The sequence below is a fragment of the Urocitellus parryii genome, chromosome 6 (genome assembly GCF_045843805.1).
Source record: "Urocitellus parryii isolate mUroPar1 chromosome 6, mUroPar1.hap1, whole genome shotgun sequence".
Taxonomy (NCBI): Eukaryota; Metazoa; Chordata; class Mammalia; order Rodentia; family Sciuridae; genus Urocitellus; species Urocitellus parryii.
Genome location: NC_135536.1, coordinates 70,033,519 through 70,053,218, shown reverse-complemented (window position 1 = coordinate 70,053,218; position 19,700 = coordinate 70,033,519). Strand labels below are relative to the sequence as shown.

At 36.1% G+C, this 19,700-nt stretch overlaps 1 protein-coding gene across 2 annotated transcripts in view; it reads left to right on the top strand.

The window, feature by feature from the left end:
• Window positions 1–17,617: 17,617 nt before the first annotated feature.
• Hif1a (hypoxia inducible factor 1 subunit alpha) overlaps window positions 17,618–19,700 on the top strand; it is a 45,540-nt gene continuing 43,457 nt past the window's right edge. For both annotated transcript variants that reach the window (XM_026385178.2, XM_026385177.2), the window contains exon 1: window positions 17,618–18,030. In XM_026385178.2, coding sequence (XP_026240963.1) covers window positions 17,996–18,030 — 35 coding nt within the window. In that variant the 5' untranslated portion in view covers window positions 17,618–17,995. The remainder of the gene's footprint in view (window positions 18,031–19,700) is intronic.

The window sequence follows — 19,700 nt, the reverse complement described above, 5'->3', positions numbered from 1 at the left end:
ACCAACCTAGATGCCCTTCAGTAGATAAATGAATAAAGAAACTGTGATATATATATATACATATATATATATATATATATACACACACAATGGAATATTAATCAGCATTAAAAGAGAATAAAATCATGGCATTTGCAGTTAAATGGATGGAGTTGGAGAATATCATGCTAAGCAAAGTAAGCCAGTCCCAAAAAACCAAAGGCTGAATGTTTTCTCTGATATGTGAATGCTGATCCATAATGGGTGGGGGCGGGCAGGAAATGGGAGGAAAGGAGGAACTTTAGATAGGGCAAAGTGGAGGGAGGGGAAGAGAGGGGGCATGGGGTAGGAAAGATGGTGGAATGAGATGGACATTATTACCCTAAGTACATGTATGAAGACACAAATGATGTGACTTTACATTGTGTACAACCAGAAAAATGAAAAAATGTGCTCTATATGTGTACTATGAATTGAAATGCATTCTGCTGTCATATGTAACAAATTAGAATAAATAAATACTTTTTAAAAAAGGAATTCACTGTTTCATTAAAAATGAAAAATTTGCCAGGTGCCATGGCATATGCCTGTAATCCTAGTGACTCAGGAGGCTGAAGCAGGAGGATCACAAGTTCAAGATCAATCTCAGAAAGTTAATAAGACTATCTCAGAATAAAAAATAAAAGGGCTGAAGATATAGCTCAGTGGTAGAATGCTTCTGGGTTCATTCCCTGGTATTGAAGGGAAAAATATCCATTCAGATTAAGTAAATAGTCATGGACAACAAAATCCTTCTAATGGCAACTGTTTGCTTCTAAAGAATTAGTTTCAGGCATGTGCCATTGCACCCAGCAAATTTTTCATTTTTAATGAGCCAATGAACTCTTTCCAATGTTATTTGATGACTCACAGGCCCATCTTTGAGTTGCATAATTACTTATAGATTTTTGATTTATCACTATTGAAACTGCAGAATAGTAATTGCAAATTTCAAGAAAAAAATTTGTAAATTCTTTAGAAACTATATTATAATATCTATTTTTCTGCTTTAAATTCCAGTTTGATGAAACCTAAGTACTTCTTATCTGTATTAGGTGTCTTGGACTTCTAATGAAGCAAAATTCCATAGTTAAAAGACAAAAGCTTACAGCTCACCTAAATATACTGTATCTTAAAGTTCTTGCAATAAATTGTAATGTGTATTAATATTGACAAGTTGCAGAAAAATGTTATCCCAGCCTTTATCTCTTTTGCATTATAACTATAAATAAAATAAAATCACATGGCAAATATGATGGCCTTTTAAGAAATTTTCTGTTGATAAGAAACAGTATATGATGATTTTTCTCCATGCAGAAGTCAAATGATTTTCTGTAGAAAATTGTCAACAAGATTTGTAAGCCTTCTTGATATGATAATTCATTTTTTTTCAAAAAGTGAAGGAGACATAAATATAAGAAAAAGATTTGCCAACATAAAATACAGTTTATGATTTTCATTTTTCATACATTTGATGAAATACCATTTCAACTTCCAGCAAAAGTAATTTTGATAAAAATGAATATCAGCAGCCTTCAATAGAGAACTGGAACTATTTTAAAGCAATTTAATGAGAAAATGATTTCATGTATACAGGAGTAAGCTGTAATCAATGGATCACTCATTGAGAATAATTCAGATATTATTCACATAATCTAAATATCCAAACATCTAATCAGAAAACATGCTAGAGTAGCATGGCTAAAGAACCCCAATCCAGAAAACAGTACTCATTGTTTTGTAACCTTGAATGACATTTTGCTAGTAGAAGTTCCCACCTGTTTAGGCAGGAACTCCAATTCCCAAAATATTTCTGATAATCTCAGAGGAATGTCTCACATGCATTAATTAATTGGTCTAAGTCATTCATTTTCTTGTGTCTGGAATCTGCCATGCTGAGTCTCTGCTGCAGTTAAATGCCAGCTGGAGACCTGTTTAAATGCTATTGCTTGACACTGTTTCATGGATGTCCCACACCAGGTACAAATGCTTGCCTAACCATGTTCTCAACTTTCGCAACACTGTAACAGTTCAACAACACCAAACTAAAGTGAGAAGGAAAAGTTTTCTCTCCTTTAAATTACCCAACTTAGGGGTTGCACAGCAACCTTTCTTTAAACCTTAATGTATTTTAAAACAAAAGCCCCAAATGCAGAACTATTTGCTTCAGTCCCTTAACTTTTACTTCTAAATTCAATTCACGCCAGGACTTTCCCCTATTGGAAAAATTGCCTTTGAGATTCAACGGTCCTTTTATTATGATTTGCTGCTTTTGGATTCTTCAGAATCTATGGGTGCCTAGATATGACTGAGATTCAATAATTAATATAATTCTAGTTATTTTCCCAGAAACCTGATCAGCATCTGCATAAATCAAATCAAATGGAATAGATGCAAATAAAATTAGGTTTAAAGGAATTTGTCTATATCTGTCCATAGCTGCAGTAGAACTTCAGGTTTGGCCAAATTAGGAGCCCTATTATAGTCTCATGATAATTGGGCAACTTAAAAAAAAAAAGACATATATATTTAGGCCAGGTGTGGTGGCATACGCCCGTAATCCCAACTACTCAGGAGACTGAGGTAGAAGGATTCCAAGTAATGTCAGCCTGGGCAACTTAGAGAGACCCTGTACCAAAATAAAATAAAAAGGGCTAGGGATGTAGTCCAGAGGTAAAGTACCCCTAGGTTTTGTGTGTGTGTGTGTGTGTGTGTGTGTGTGTGTGTGTGTTTACAAGGGGAAAAAAACTAAAACAGATATCCTGGAGATATGGTTTTTAGTATTTGTCACTATATTCCATGTGATCTTATACTCTGAACCTAGTTCTTAGTGCACTATATTAACTAGTTTTGCAAGGTAGTTTTGAAAATCAAACAGATAGATGTAAAAGTGCTTTGAGAATATTAAATGTTCTATTAACATGTGAATGATTCTTATTTTTACTATGTTTTACAAATGAGACCCTGAATATAGTTATCTAGTTATGACATTCACTGTGTGTTTCTAAGTCTTAGTCTTCTAAGGACTGTGTGAGATAAATTATTTTAAAGGAGTTCGTCAAAAAGGACTTAGAGATCATCTAGTCCAAATCCTATAGTTTTCAGATGAGGAAACTGAGATCCAAAGGAGGAAGGATCATCTGGATTGTGGTGATGGTACAGATTGTACAGAATGGAGCAAATGGTACAGGATGAACAGGAACTCCAGATCTTGGTCCATATGTATCACTCATTTGATCACACCTAGAAGAGAGTTTTCAAGGACATGACTTCTCCTGTTTCAGATTATTCCACACAGCACAGTTTTCCAAGATGCATATGCTTTAGGCCTCCAAGTAAGTTATGTAATAGTTATTCACATAATTCCTCCTTTCCAGAGTTTCTATATATCAGTATTCATGAAGCCCAGTTTTTTAAAAAAGCAACAAAATGATATTTATTTGTCAAGCTCCTTTTCTGTAATGGGCACTATTTGAGATACTGAAGATAAAAAAATTAACTAGACAGACAAATAACATAATAGAACTTATATTCTACTGAAATACTAGACATGAAAGTACTATATGTGTGCTGAAAGTAACCTATTCTTTGAAGCTAATGGGATACACAACTAGTGTTCTTTTGGGCAGTGTATTTCTTTAACTGGAAGACCTTATTGGACTATTTCTTCTCCTTCCTGAAGTAATATTCAAGCTTCATGTTTCCCAGAGCCATTTTTCACATTCTTAAGCAACTTAAGAGTATTTTATCTACAGAGGCCCACATACTATAGGAAAACCACCTGTATGTCTCAGGTGTCTGCCTCATGCTCAATGACACAAGTGTTTTGCTGGTAACTCAGTGGCATTCATTCTCTAAACATGGAGCAGCCCTTGGCTGAGCAGAAAGGAGGATGGAACAAGCTTTTAACATCTGTGTCTGGTCATTTCATTCTGCCTCCAAATTTTGAAGCAGTGATTCATTCAGCTATTTTATTCTCTATTTTCCTCCTTCTTACCTGCTCATACTCAACTATACATATTCCTCTGGGAATAAGACCTGTAAAACTCTGAAAAGGGGAGCTGAGATCCAGGAGTCAATGGACCATAGACAGCACTAAGATGGATAGTTAAAGACTATGATGTAGAGAAAAATCTGGGTGATCAATCAGCTGATAGTTGAAATGTAGACTGGTAGGGATCATACCAAAGAAAGGGAAAAAATTAGAATAGTGGGATAGCAAAAGTGGAGAGGACTTTTATAGTATCATTTCTAATCAACTTAGAAGAGGTATAATTGATATACAATATTTTTCACTTTATGTGAGTTTGATGTGTTTTGAGGTATGCATACATTTATGCATCTACTACTACACCAGTATTATAGTGTTTTAGGAAACTGTCCTATATTCCCACTGCATACTCTTTCTCAGCTATTTCCTCCTGCAGATCTAGCATAGCAAAGCTCTGGAATTTGTCTTTGATCCAACAGAAAGTATCAATGAAGTGCCAATATCAATAAGACCTTGAAGCAAACTCTTGTCCCTGAACCTAGTTACCAGAGATCTTGCTAATAAGATGTAAAATGGGACTTGGAGAATTCCCATAAAACAAGAATAAGAGATGGTCTGTTGCCTGGTCACGTGAGGGATGTGGAAAGGTCAATTCAAGGATCCAGACTTTATCTGTCAAAGACAAAAACTTTTAAGAACTCACTGTATGATCTTTTTTAAAAAATAATATTTACTTATTTTCTTAGTCATAGTTGGACACAATACCTTTATTTTATTTATATGTGGTGCTGAGGATCAAACCCAGGGCCTTGCACATGCTAGGCAACCACTCTACTGATGAGCCACAACCCCAGCCCCTGGATGATCTTTCTTTTGTCCCTTATGACCCCAAAAGAGTGGGCAAAAGGTACAATGTGGAGGCAGTCAGCACTTAGAAGGTATTAGTTAAGGTAAAGATGAAGAATGCTTATAATTCCCAAGATTCATCCAAAATTTGGCACATAGTACATGTTTAATATTATGATCCTTGATAATAAGATAATCCTGTGAAGCTTTGGCTTACTTGGTGCTACTGTTTAATTTACACTTTCACAAGAGAGAAGCTAACCTGTCTTTGCAAGTCCAGGTATAAAATTAATCAACTTCTTGTGACTGACTCTGGTTCTTTACAGGCAAGTTCTGACATACTTAACCAAAGGAAACTTTATAAGTTTTCCAATATAGGAGCCAAACGGCTAATGTTTCTGCATTGCCCATGAAAAAAAATCAAAGGGAAAACATTATCCACCCAAAATTTGGAAAATATGAATTGTCAATGACTTAGGGCACATGGAAAAAAAAAGCAAAGTTAAGATAAATATTAAAAAATGTAAGATCCCCCATTTATTTCTACTTTAATTTTTATGTTACAGTTTTCCACTTAAGTGGTTATTTTTTAAATCCCCAGATAAAAAACAGTACAACTTATAGTGGAAATTAATATCTAGAGGAAAGTATATAAGTTTCTTGCTCACTGGCAGGTCTGATGTTTGGTTACTGTTTTTCTTCTGATAGAAATCACAGTTGTTGGGGCTGGGGTTGTGGCTCAATAGTAGAGCACTCGTCTAGCGTGTGCAAGGCCCTGGGTTTGATCCTCAGCACCACATAAAAATAAATAAATGAAAAATAAAGGTATTGTGTTAAAAAAAGAAAAGAAAAAAGAAAGAAACCACGGTTGTTTTGGAGAGAATGATTATGTTACATACTAGTATATAAAAGTAAGAACTTCTGTCTAAAGATTTAGTTTGAGATTCTCTTACCTATGCTGCATTACCCAACTGCTTATGCTATACTATGGAAATAAATAAATACATTTTCTTTGTAGCATTGAAACAAATTGGGTAGAGATGTACAGATATCCTGGAAGTTTCACTACCCAGCAAGAGCTTCTTATTTAGCAGTTTTGAGCCAGAAGTTCAGCAGACTGTATATAGAACTTGAAGTTGCTTCTCATTTAGAGACATGGACATATTTGAATTTTGTCTCAAATAAAGAATAATTATATAACACAAATTTGTGTCACAGCCATAATATGTTAAATTTCTAGCAGATAAATTTTTTAAAAAAATTTATTTTAGTTGTTAATGGACCTTTATTTTTAATTTATTTATATGTGGTGCTGAGACTTGAACACAGTGCTTCACACATACTAGACAAGTGCTCTACCATTGAGCTATAACCCCAGCCCATAGCAGGTGAATTCTTAAAACTCATACTACATTACATAATTCTTAAATGGATAGTATACTTTTTGTTTTTCACGTTCATAAAAGACAGATAAATCTAAGCTGGTTTGAGCTAGATTTTGAAATTGTAGTCATTTACAATGAAGAGACAGCGTTCTTATGGTTTAAAAAATGATGTAATACGTAAAATCAGAGTAGTCACTTCACGGATAATATGGATAAAGGAAAGGAGGGAACCTAATTTTTTAACTAAGTAGAAAGAAATTTTCCCTATTTATAATTCATTTAAGGTTAATGGCTTTTACAAACAGATAAGGAAATTGATATAATGTGGTTTGCCCAAAGCAAACTATAATATCAAAGTTGGCCTTTCTGTAAAAGTTTGTCTTTTCAACTGTAAATTGTCTCTCTTGTTTAAGCTGCCTAGAGGTGCTTAATTTTATTTGCAATCAAATTTAAACAATCCTTGTTCATAACTATTAAGGTGTAACATTAACTTAAAAATTCTTGTGGGTTTGCAGTCTGCTTCATCATACATGTGCTCATTTTATCATAAGACATTTAAAATATTATGTGTGTATATGAACTTATAAGAGATAACCTCCAATAATATTATCACACGTAATAAATTCAGCTGGTAGACAAAGGGTATACTACTGTACTATTGTGTCTTTTGTACATAAAGGAAAGGACAGGAAATACATTTCTTTTGGTATAGTCATTGAATCTCTCTAGACTGATGAACAAATATAGTTGACCCTTGAACAACACAGGTTTGAACTGTGCTGGCCTGCCTACATGCAGATTTTTTTTTCTAGATTTGTGACACTTTGAAAACACTCTCAAGTCTCATAGCCAGGAAATATTGGAAATATTGGAAAAATTAAGAAAAAGGTATGTCATGAATGCATAAAATATATGTAGGTATGTAGGTAAGTTCTATTTTATAATTTGCTGCCATAAAATAGGTACAAATCAATTATTAAAACTTCATATTTGTTAACATTTATGTGATAAACAATTACAGACTGTATGGCTCCATTTGCAGGGGAGGGAAACAGAAAACAAATGTAAAGATACAGTATAAGAGCACAACTGCATAAAAATGAACTGTAGCTCCTACTGTACTACTTCAATCCTTTCGTGCCACCTCCAGTTGCTATTGCAGTGAGCCCAGGTGTGAGTGTCCACTTAAAATACCCAAAGAGGCTAATCATTTCTGCATGAGTACATCATTTCTCCAGTAAATTATATATTGCAGTAAAATGTGATCTCTCTTTGTTCTTCAGCATTTTCACCATGTGTAATACATATAATATACAAAAATATATGTTAATCTATTATTCATGTTATTGGTCAAGAGGTTATTAGTAGTTAATCTTGGGGGGAATAAATTTTCTACAGAAAATTTCAACTGGGGGAGGTGGGTATGGAGACCCTAACCCCCGCATTGTTCGAGGACCAAATGTAATCGATCATAACAGGTACCTCTGAAGAGAAGGAAGAGGAAATGGAGGTCAGGAGAACTTTTCTATATCTGCTCATTTGCTTGATTTGAAATGTTGTTAACCAAATGCAATGACATATACACATGCAGTTATATTATTCCATTTTAACTTGTTCTAACAATGGCACTCCAGGAAGATGAACTATTTTTTCTCCATGACCCCACCTTTCATAGCTGGGACTATTGCCTACACACATTTATCATAGTTTGAGTAGCATGACGGAGTGCCATAGTCTATAATTCTGTTTCCACTGCTTCCTAGCTTTCTGCTTGGTATTTTTGTCCCTTTCACTATTAACTTACTGATAACAAATGTGTTCACCACAACTCCTATTTTATATAACTTTCATCATTCCTAAATGAAAAAGAAAATCTAAAATAAATAGCACAGAGCTTAGAATGTATCAGGCACTAAAGAAATTCTTGTTCTCATGTGCAGGGTATCAATCCCAAATTACTGGATTGCTGAGATTAAAACTGTTCCTGCCCATGAGGAGCTCACACTTTACAATAGCACACAAACCCACAGATTAAAATAATATTATGTTTCTCCCATAGCAGAATGGATACTCAATATATATTGAATTTAAAATGATAATAATGATATCTTCTTTTTTTATTATTATTTTTTTATTGGTTGTTCACAACAATAATGATATCTTCTAAAAAAGCCAACATATTGTTGTGGTCTGGAAAGTAGGGGAGGTAGATTCTTAAACATCTTCCATCTACTTATTAATGAACTCACCCTTCTACAGCCAAGCTAGCTATTCTTTAGCTATTGAGGTTGGTGATTTTAATCATTTAAAATTAATTTTATGGTGAAGAAAGATGTTAAAATTGTGTAGGTGTATGTGTTGGGAGGGAGTATTACCATTAATTTTCAAAGATGAGATTCTATTCCCTTTTCCCTTATGTCTTTCGTTTCTACAAATGGAAAATCTTACAGAGCACTGCCTTTTGAGAATTTTCCAACTGATTTTGATGTTGAAAAATACCTAAATATCACTTTCCTTTCTAAAGAAATATATCCTACAAATTTATGACTATTGCTTTATTCAGAAAGATTTGAAAGCCTGACTTTGGAAGGTTATTTCTTTCTCTCTTTTTTCCTTTCAATTAATGGGCTATTTCTTAAGCTTACAGAAAATTTGAACAGAAAGTAGTTTTTATGAACCCCCTTTTCCTCCTGCATCCTTAAATTCACTATTATCAACATCTAGAAATAGTTTGGTACATTTGTTACAACTGATTAGTTACAGTGCGTGGACTTCACTCTTGTGTAGTGTATTTTATTATGGGCTATTTGTCCACCATTGAAGTATCAAACAGAATAGTGACTCTGCCCTAAACAACCCCTATGCTCCACCTATGCACCCCTCCTTTCTCCCCCTCCATTCCTGGCAACTGCTTATCTTTCACTATCTCCATAGTTTTCACTATCTCCATAGTTGGAATCATACAACATGCAACCTTTCAGATTGGCTTTCTTCAATCAGGAACATGCATTTAAGATTCATTCATGTCCTGGACTGGGGTTGTAACTCAGTGGTAGGGCATGTGTGAAGCACAGGGTTCAATTTGCAGTATGGCTTATAAATGAATAAAGATCTATTGACAACTTAAAAAATTTTTTTTCTGAATATTTATTTTTTAGAAGTAGTTGGCCACAATACGTTTATTTCATTTATTTATTTTTATATGGTGCTGAGGATCGAACCCAGGGCCTCGCACGTGCTAGACGAACACTCTACTGCTGAGCCCTTAAAAAATATATATATATATTTTAAAAATGCATTCATGTCTTTAGGTGATTTGATAGCTCATTTCTTTTTATTGCTGAGTAATATATCATTGTTCAGATTAATTAGTTTGTTTATCCAATTACCTACTAATGAATTTTGGTTGCTTACAAATTTTAGTAAATATGAATAAAGCTTCCATAAACATTTTTGTGCATGTAATCTTTCAACACCCAGGAGCACAATTACTGGATCACATGGTAAAATTATGTTTAAGCTTTGCAATAAACTGGCAAAGTGTCTTCCAAAATAGCTGTACCATTTTATATTCTGACCAGCAATGAATGAGAGTTCCTGTTACTCCACATCCTCACTGGCACATGGTGTTATCTTTGTTTCAGAGTTTTTTTTGTTTTTTTTTTTTTTCACTTTAAGAGTATTTCATTTTTGCTTAAATCTGTAATTCCCTAATGACAGGTGATGTTGACCTGCTTTTATAGTTATGTTTGTCATGTATACATCTTCTTTAGTAAAGTTTGTTCAAATCTTATTCCCACCTTCTTATCAGATTATTTCCTTAATGTTGAGTTTTAAGAATTCTTTGGGTTTTTAAAAATTTTTATTTTTTATTTGTTCTTTTTAGTTATATATGACAGGAGAAGGTATTTTGACATATTGTACATACATGAAGTTGAACTTCCCATTTTTGTAGTTTATGACTTCTTTGTATGTCTCGGATACAAGTCATTTATCAGAAATATATTTTACAAATGTTTTATCCCAATATGTGGCTTTTCCTTTTGTTTTCTCAGCAACGTAGTTTTCAGGGGGAAAACATTTTAAATGCATTGTCAAACACCAAGGTTACCTGGAATTTATCTTGTGTTATTTTCCAGAAATTTTATAACATGACATTTTACATCCAGGTCTAGGAACCATTTTGAGCTAATTTTTGTAAGATGTGTAATAAGGTCAGAGTCTGAATAATAATTCCCCTCCTCCTCCTCCTCGTCCTCCTCTTCCTCCTTTTTTTTTCCTTTTGCATGTAAGTGTCCTGTTGATCCAGCACCACTTGTTGAAATGTCTATTCTTTCTCCATTAAATTGCATGGGTCTGCTTCTGGGTTCTGGCCTGTTCCTTTGCCAATACCGCAGTGTCTTGATTACTGTAGTTTTATGTTCGGTCTTGTTGTTCAGTGATGTCAGTCCTCTGGTTTTGTTCTTTTCCATATTAACTGGTCTGGTTTTTGCCTTTCCATATAAACTTTGGAATCAATATGTTCATTGATTGATTCCCACAGAGTTAGCAGCTTGGGTTTTTATTTGGATAGCACTGAATCTGTAGATCAATTGCGGGGAAGAATGACATCTTAATAACACTGTATTTTTCCTACCCATGAATGTGAAATAGCTTTCACTTTATTTAGATTACCTTTAATTTCTTTTTGAGCTAATTTTTGTAATTTCCCTAATATAGTCCTCATACACATTTTATTAGATTTCTCTCCCCTACCCCCACTGCTTTGGTGTTAATGATATTGTGTTTTTAACTCAAATTCCAATTGTTAATTGCTGTGTATGGGAAAGAGATGACTTACCTATCTATTTTAACCTTATATCCTGTAACCTTGCTATAGTGGCTTGTTTAGGGAATTTTTCTTTTCTTCTTCTTCTTTTTTTTTTTTTTTTTTTGTCAATTCTTTGGAATTCTCTTTGCTACCCTTGTCCTTCAATTCTTTTTCGTATCCTACTCTTTTTCTGTTTCCTTGGTTTTATTTGTGTATTCTATATTTATTTCATTTCTTTTAACATACCCATTATACCTTAATTTTTTTCATCATTGCCCTGGAGTTTGTAATATAGCTTTATGACTAATTCAAGCCCAATTTTAAATATTATATTGTCTCACTGGTTGTGCAAGTACCTTGCAATAGTTTTTCCAGTTCCTCCCTTCTGTCCTTTTCAACACTGATGTCCATAAGCTAGAATCCATATTGCATTTTTACTATTATTTTTCTAAATAAACTGCTGCATGTTTGAATAATTAAGAGTAAAAAAATTAAATATTTTATTTACCCATAATGTGTTCCTGCTATAATGTCTTTTCTTTCTTCAAGTTTCAAGTTTCTGATCAATATTGTTTTTTTTTCCTCTGTAAAGACTCTTTTAACATTTCTCATAAGGCAGGTCTTCTGGTAATAAATTTCCTCTGTTTTATTTGTCTAAGTCTTCCAGACTTTCTTTTGAATAAATGAGGATACTGTTACTCTTTTAGAGGATAATTTCACTGAATACAGAATTTTAGATTGGTGAGGGGTTTGTCCGATATTTTAACTATTTAATTCCACTCTCTTCTTGCTTGCATAGTTTCAGAAAAGCAGTTTGAAGCAATTCTTATCCTTCCTTCTCCATGTTTCCTCTAATACTCTCCTGTTTCTGTCCCCCTTCTTTCAAGATTTTCTGTCTTTAATTTTTCCACAGTTTGAACAACACACTGTGCCTCTGTGTAGATTCTTTGGTATTCATCCTGGTTGGTCTCTCTGAGATTTTTGGAATTGTGGTTTGGTATTTTTCATTAATTTTGGAAAAATTTCAGTCATTGTTTCTTCAAGTATTTCTTTTTCTCTTTTCTCCTCTGATATTCCCATCATAATTAGGTTGCCCTTTTTGCCACTGTCCGACACCCAGAGTTCTTGAGTATTCTGTTATTTTTTACTATTTATTTCTTTGCATTTCAGTTTTGGAAGTTTGCATTGACGTGTCTTCAAGCTCACTCATTCTTTCAAGAGCTGTGGGAGTCCCGTCTGTCCATGAGTCCATTAAAGGAATTCTTTATTTCTGTTCTGTTGTTTCTTATTTCTAGCACTTTCTTTTTATTCTTTATTAGAGCTTTTGTGTCTGTGCTTACAGTACCCATCTGGTCTTGTATGCTGTCTACTTTTTTCATTAGAGTCCTTGGTATATTAATTGGTTGTTTTAAATTCATGGTCTTATAATTCTTTCTCTGAGTCTGGTTCTGGTGTTTGATTTGCTCTTCAGACTGGTTACTGGTGAAGTTGTTGGAAATGAGGTTGCTGGATCAAATAAAAACTCTATGTTTAATTTTAAGGCATTTGTACCATTTTATATTCCCACTAATAGTGTACAAGGGTCTCTGTTTCTCATATCCTCCCAAGCACATATTTCTGAAATTTTGGGTGTATGCAGGGTTTATGTGAGTTCATTTGTTATGCTTTGTTTTGTTTTTGGCAATAGTCATCCTGATAGATACATTGAAGTGATTGTGTTTTTAGGGTTTGTTAATAATCAACAAAATTGAAGTGACTAAAAATGTTTGCCAATGGAAGTTTTAACAGAAATGATGCTTAAGCACCTCTAAAATGTGAATTAAATTTTTCTGGTGAATTAGAAAGATTTGGTCTACCGTTCCTTTTTCAGAAAAATTACATAGTGTAATACATGGTGTATACCTCTATTGTTCTATTGTTGATAAAGTCCCATTTGGGGCTAGGGCTGGAGCTCAGTGGTAAAGCGCTTGCCTTGCATATGAGAGGCACTGTGTTCGATCCTCAGCACCACATTAAAATAAGTAAAGATACTGTGTGTTTATCTACAACTAAACAAATATTTTTTAAAAAGTCCCATTTACTTAGTAACTTTGGTTTCAAAAATTTAGGACAGAAATTGAAATGACATTTTTATATATTTAAAAAACTATCCTCAAGATGTTGTCTTTTAGTTCTTCTGGTGAATTCAACTGTTGTTATGAATATTTCTTTAAAATTTCATTGGGTCATAATATTAAAGATTATTTTAAGATATGATTTTGAAAATATACTGTCTTGTAAATGGGAAAGTTTATTTTTTTGTCTTTTACTGTTTCTTGTTGAAAGCCAGACATGTAGTATCAGGTAAGAGGAACACAGTGGGGCTGGGATTGTGGCTCAGCGGTAGAGCGCTCATTTAGCATGTGGGAGGCCCTGGGTTCCATCTTCAGCACCATATAAAAATAAATAAACAAAATAAAGGTATTGTGTAACTAAAAAATAAATATAAAAAAATGGGAACTATACATGGGTAGATCTTTTTTTAAAAAAGAGGAACATAGTGAATAGGTCTTTATTAGGAGGCTTCATCTTTACCTGACTAGGAGTAGGCTATTACTGTTTTCTGGGCAGACTAAATATTCCTGAGTGTCCTTGTTTTTGTTTCCCATGTTGTCTTTGAATGTTCCTAAGGCTCTTAAAATAGTGCCTGCATGAGTTCTTTTAGCTGTAATGTCAGGTTATTCAGGTGGGGGCAGCGTAGCGTTCTGTGATTAGATCTCTGTTAGAAAGCAGGAGATGGAAGAGAAAAAGAAAGAAGGCTAGAACTGGCTGGAGTTGGATCATTACCTTTCTTTAGATTAGTTAGGCTTTGGTAAACCCCAAGTGGCTAGGCTCTGACAAAATAGTTTCCCTTGAGGGCAGATCTTGTTGAGAAGACAGAAGGGGGTAGGGGGTGGGGGGCAGGTATTTTAAAAGGGCTTTCCCCTTTTCCTTGTCAAAAACAAAAGATTCTTCTCAGATCTTTACAGAAGGAATTGGATGTTCCTAGAGGTAAATTCAGGAAAGTAAAAATATAAATAAATAAATAATTGGTAAAATGTGTTGAGGGCCTTTAGGCCGAATCCATTTGGAGTTTTTAATTCTCCATAGTCTACATGGAGCCTCCAGCAACTCCTCAATTACAGGTTAAAGTGTTTCTACAGTTATTGGCTCTAGTTGTGACACTGGCTTGTACTCCCAGCAAACTGTGATCCTCTAGTATCTGCCAGTTTGTCTCCTCATTTTTCAGGGTAACAGCTTCCCCAGTTCTCTGGTGGATCTAAGAAGAGTTGTAGATATTCTGTGCATTTAGTTTTATTCCTTGTTGTGAGGATGGGACTGACAGTATCCAGCCTCTTTGCGTGTAGAATAAGAAACTGGAAATCCCTGGGCATTCCTTTGCAAATTCATAGTGAGGATGCTTATTATAATTGAAAAGTGTTAGTGTCAAATTTCCAGTCTATTCATAATCTCCATACACTCAGACAAATTTTATACATATTTATACATATTTATTTGGATTCTTGAAAGGATAAAAATTGTAGTGCCTACTATTTTCTAAGCACTTTCCTTCCAAATAGTTCACTTTTTTTGGTAGTTGTTCATGTTATGAATAGGTTGAAGAAAGTGGTGAAAATAAGAGCAATAATAAGAAGCCAAGAATCACTTATTGAACACTAGGTCCTCTTATACAGTTTAATATGCTTTAAATTGTGCACATCTAACATAGTGTACTTTTAAAAGACTCAGCTCCATAGTTCTTGGTAGTAATCCAAAATTAAAGTGTTGCCTCCTTCTGAATCACTGTCCAATTCTTAGTAAATACGGGTGAAAGGTCAATGGAGTCATTTGCCAGTAAGCCTGTAGACTACTTAGAAAGTTCTGCAAAGTGAGTTGGAATGAACCTTGAACATTTACAAAGATTAAAAGTGATTAAATAACACTGTTTATCAAGATATACTTATATAGTAATAGTAATAATCTATGTACATTTATTAATAGATAGTTGCAAAGAGATGATTTAAAATGTTATAAGAAGTTGTGTTTTTTAAGATTATTATAAGATGAATTGAATGGGAGGCTACTATTTGGCTCCTTTACTTTTATTTTGTTATTGTTATTTTTTTATTAGTTGCTTAAGACAATACAATGATGGCTCCTTTAAATAATATAAAAACTACTTGTTGAATTAAACTGCTTTCCATGTTCATATCTGTACTTATATAAAATATTATACTTTATACATCTTTGGAAAGGAAAATTGAACTTTAGAGTAAGTTTAATATTCAAAAAATGTTTTGATTGAATTATCATTCTGCTAAAACTTTTGAAAGGATGACAAAATTGTAAGTGATTTATTTTTGCTATTACAATATGCTCATTTTTTGATGTCATAAACATTATATATTACATTGGCCAGAGATTTTTGCTTACAAATATTAAGAGAAGGGAAATGACTAAAGATCTCTGCAACTATCTTCATATCTGAAGATGGGAACTCCCTGAGCAGTTCCAATGAAAACAGATAATATATGTGAATCTGCATTCTTGAATAATCAAAACTGACTAAATGTAGCAGAAGCCCAAGTGATCACTGCTAGCTGAGGCACAAATTTGGGAACAGTAAGAATAATGAAAATGAGACCACCTAGATTTATTGATTGTTTCCTATGTGTCACATGTTGTTCTAAGTGCTTTATATATATTATTACATTTAATCATACCTAATTCTGTAGCATAAACATTATTTTCCCATTTTACAAATGAGTAAACAGAGGCAGGGAGAATTTAAATGATAAGCTAATATCAGAGACTGTATTCAAGCTCACTCTGGATTCTGGAGCCATTGTTCTTTTTTTAAAATATTTTTTTTTAGTTGTAGTTGGACACAATACCTTTATTTTATTCATTTATTTTATGTGGTGCTGAGGATCAAACCCAGTCCTCCCAAGTGCTAGGCGAGGGCTCTACTGCCACCCCCCCCCAGCTATTGTTCTTAACACCACATTTTCAGAATATTACACTAAAATGTTCCCAATACATGAAGTTATTCTTTCTATAATTTATTAAAAACAAAACACAAGTAATAATTTTTGGTCCTTGCCACTTTTCAGAAATTTCCAAGGGTTCCTTTGAAGAATGTATGTCATTTGGTGTTAGAGTTTTAAAAACAAAGATACAAGTAAGATCACTCTGTAAACATCTTTATAGGTCTACTGACCAGTTAAAAAGCAGTGCTATATGGATTGGTTGTTGTCTTATCAGAGTTGAATGTTACATAGGTCATTGTTTTTATATGGGAATGTAATTTAAATCCACTACAGGTAGCCACATTAATATACAATCCAAAGTTAGATTATAATAATACACTAATAAAGATGAGAAGTAAACTAATCTAGTGTCAAGCAAAGTTATATGTACAGTGCTTCTTTGTTGAAACAATACATTTTTTAAAAAGTAAAAAGACTGACAATCCTAAAATGTATGATTCCAAAAAATGATTAAGTTTTATTCAGTATCTTGTGAAGGCATGTTAGCAAACAGGCAATACCCCCTTATCAAGTAAACTGGTTGGGTAGTCCCTTTCCCCTCTGTCCTCTACACAATTAACTTAATTCAAAGAGGCAAGTCTCAAACTTAACATAGTCTTCCCTCTTTTGGAATCCATTTAAGATTATCTTTGGCTCTTTTAAGAAGGACAAGAATGCAAAATAAAAGTCTATCTAAACTATTTCCCTGAAATTCAATTTTACATTGTAAATTTATCAGTGCTAAAACTATTTATTTGTAAATGTTCAAAACAGTTTCAGATTTTAAGGGAATAGTTTAAGATTCTAAGGGAAACCTGTAACTTTATTTTCCTTGAGGGATTTAGAGCAAGAGGCATTTGTTTGTTTTATATTTTAATTTGTATTTGCTCAGTAATCAATCTTCGTTACAGAAAAACTTAATGGACTTGAGAAGTTCCACAGTGTTCTACAGCAGAGTGAGCTGGTTGACACAGGCCCGCGCTTGGGTATCTTAGCAAGGAATTACTCCTCCATAACACATCTGTGCAAAGACACCAGAAGGCTTGCTGCCACGACACAAAGTCTGCTTTTTTTTTTCAATTGGAAATTCAGAAGAGCTGGGCGGGCAATTCTGTCCAGCGTCGGCGCTGAGAAAGAGAGCGGGAAGCTTATATTACCGCACTGAGAGTAGGAAAATGTGATGCAGGCTTGGGACTTGGCAACCGAATCCCTTCTCAGCAGCGCCTCCCAAAGCCAACCACTGTTTTCCCTAGAAGAAGGCACAGAGTCCCCAGACTCCGGCTCAGCCGCACCCCTAACCCCTTTCTCTCTCCTTCCCAGCTGCACACAGACGAGCACGTGAACCAGGCAGAGCGTCCCAGCTGTGCCTCAGCTGACCGCCTCCTGATTGGCTGAGTGCAATGTGGGCTGGGGTGGGAACTGGCCGCCTGCACCGCTAGCCATTGGCTCTCGGAGAACCCGCCTACCCCTCAGGTGAGGCGGGCCTGCGGGAGCGCGCGCCGGGCTCGGCGGGCGGGCGCGCTCCTCGGCCTCCGCTCCCCTCCCCGCGCGCCCGAGCGCGCCTCCGCCCTTGCCCGCCCCCTGCGGCTGCCTCAGCTCCTCAGTGCACAGAGCCGCCTCGTCTGAGGGGACGCAAGGACCGTCTTCGTCGCGGTTTCGGCCAGCGCGTTGGGCCTGGCCTTGACAAGCAGCGGGAGGAGAGGCTGAGCCGGACCTGGATCCCTGTGATTGCCGCCTGCTCCTCCCACCTCTGGTCTCACGAGGGGTTTCCCGCCTCGCGCCCCCCCACCTCTGGACTTGCGCTTCTTTTCTCTCCGCGTGTGGAGGGAGTCAGTGCTTAGGCCGGAGCGAGCCTGGGGGCCGCCGGCCGTGAAGGCATCGCGGGGACCGATTCACCATGGAGGGCGCCGGAGGCGCGAACGACAAGAAAAAGTAAGCCCCTTCCCTCGGCCGGCCGCCTTCTCCGCTGGCGCCACGGGCCGCCCTGGGCTCCCCAGCCCGCCTCGGCGTTCCTGGGGGGCAGGCCTTTTTGTTTCTGCTTCTCCTCTCCCCTCTCTTTCCCCCAACCTCGCGGGCCGGGCTCCCCCGCTGTCCACGTCGCCATCTTGTCGTGGGGGGTGGGAGACGCCTGGAAAGTGCTTTTCAGGGGCTGGGGTCCGAGCTCTGCTCGCCCCCACTCCCGGCCGCGGGGGCCTTGCGCCGCCCACCCTGCCGCCTCCGAAACCCAGCTTGCTCTGTGCCCCTTCCGGAGGGGACTTTACCTAGCCTGAAAACCCCGGGAAGAGAAATGAGCCTCGGCTCGGTCGCCGTTTGCACCCCGAGCTTCCGCTCCTTCCCGCCCCCATCCTCTCCAGTTCCATTGAAAACTCGGCCCCGGGGCGGACCCTGCGCTCCGGCGTAGGCTTCCCTGTGGGGTCGGGGCCTTGGTTCCCGACCGAAGGGTTCGCGTGGTCGCCTATGATCTGGTTCAGCCGCGGAGGGTGTCTTTGCCTTTGTGCATTAGGGATTTATTGCGATGGCTTTAAGATGCTAACTTTTTAGTTTGCACGTGCAGGTTTTGTTTCGTTTTGTTTTAATTGCGTTGAAGAACTTGCCTAGTCTCAGTCACAGTAAGGGAGGGGAATTTGGGAAAATAGCAACATTTTAAACATAACTTCACAATTGGATACTTAACATTTGTAATCACCTGTCACGAGAGTTCAGACATTATAAATGAATATAAGCCTCATTCATTCTTGAAAATATTGTAGTGAAAATGTTTAAACTTAAGCAAACAATTTTAATGAGATTGAAAAAATAGTATATGATTAGAGCAAACGAAATACAGAAGGTAAAATGTCGTAATTTTTTTTTTTTTACGACTGTCTTGTTTTTCCTGAAACTGAATTATGTATCTTCAACACACATCCTAAGTAAGTAATCATTCTGTAGAACTTAATGAGGTTTGAGTCTAAGGAGCACATTACAGAAGGATTAAGAATTGTGATTCCAGTTAGTGGTATTAAGAGCGATCCCCCGCCCCTTACACACAGTTTTGTCTACTTAAGAATTTTAACCTTGAGGAAATCATTTTAAGGAATTCAAGATTTATAGTGAGAGTTGTGGTTAGTACACTGGCTTTACTGTTAAGTCCTTCCACTCTTCTGGGAGAGATTAACTTCTCTTATCAGTATCAGCAGAAGATAAACTTGTTTATATTCTTGCTGTTTTGTAGATTGCATGTCTTGGTCCTTATTCAATGAAGGTTTCAAGTTATCATTTTATGCACACCAAAGAAAACCCTTAGAAAATTAAAAAGTGAACAAACAGTTCTAGATGCAATTCAAGTTACCAGAATTGCAATTAATATCGCAGAAGTGATTACAATGCTTTTGATGAAATGACGAGACTGCTGTATTGTAAACCAAAGGCAGATTACCTCTAGGTAGTGGCAATTCTCCTTAGTATATGCTGAGTTCCTTTTAGTACAATGCATTGTTGTACACCAGTCATTTCCCTTTTTATATGCAATATTGTATTCATTTCTTTGCCATTCATCAGTTAAGAATATTAGAAACAGGCTCAAAAGGAATGAATGAATGAATTAGCTGCTGTGCAGCAGC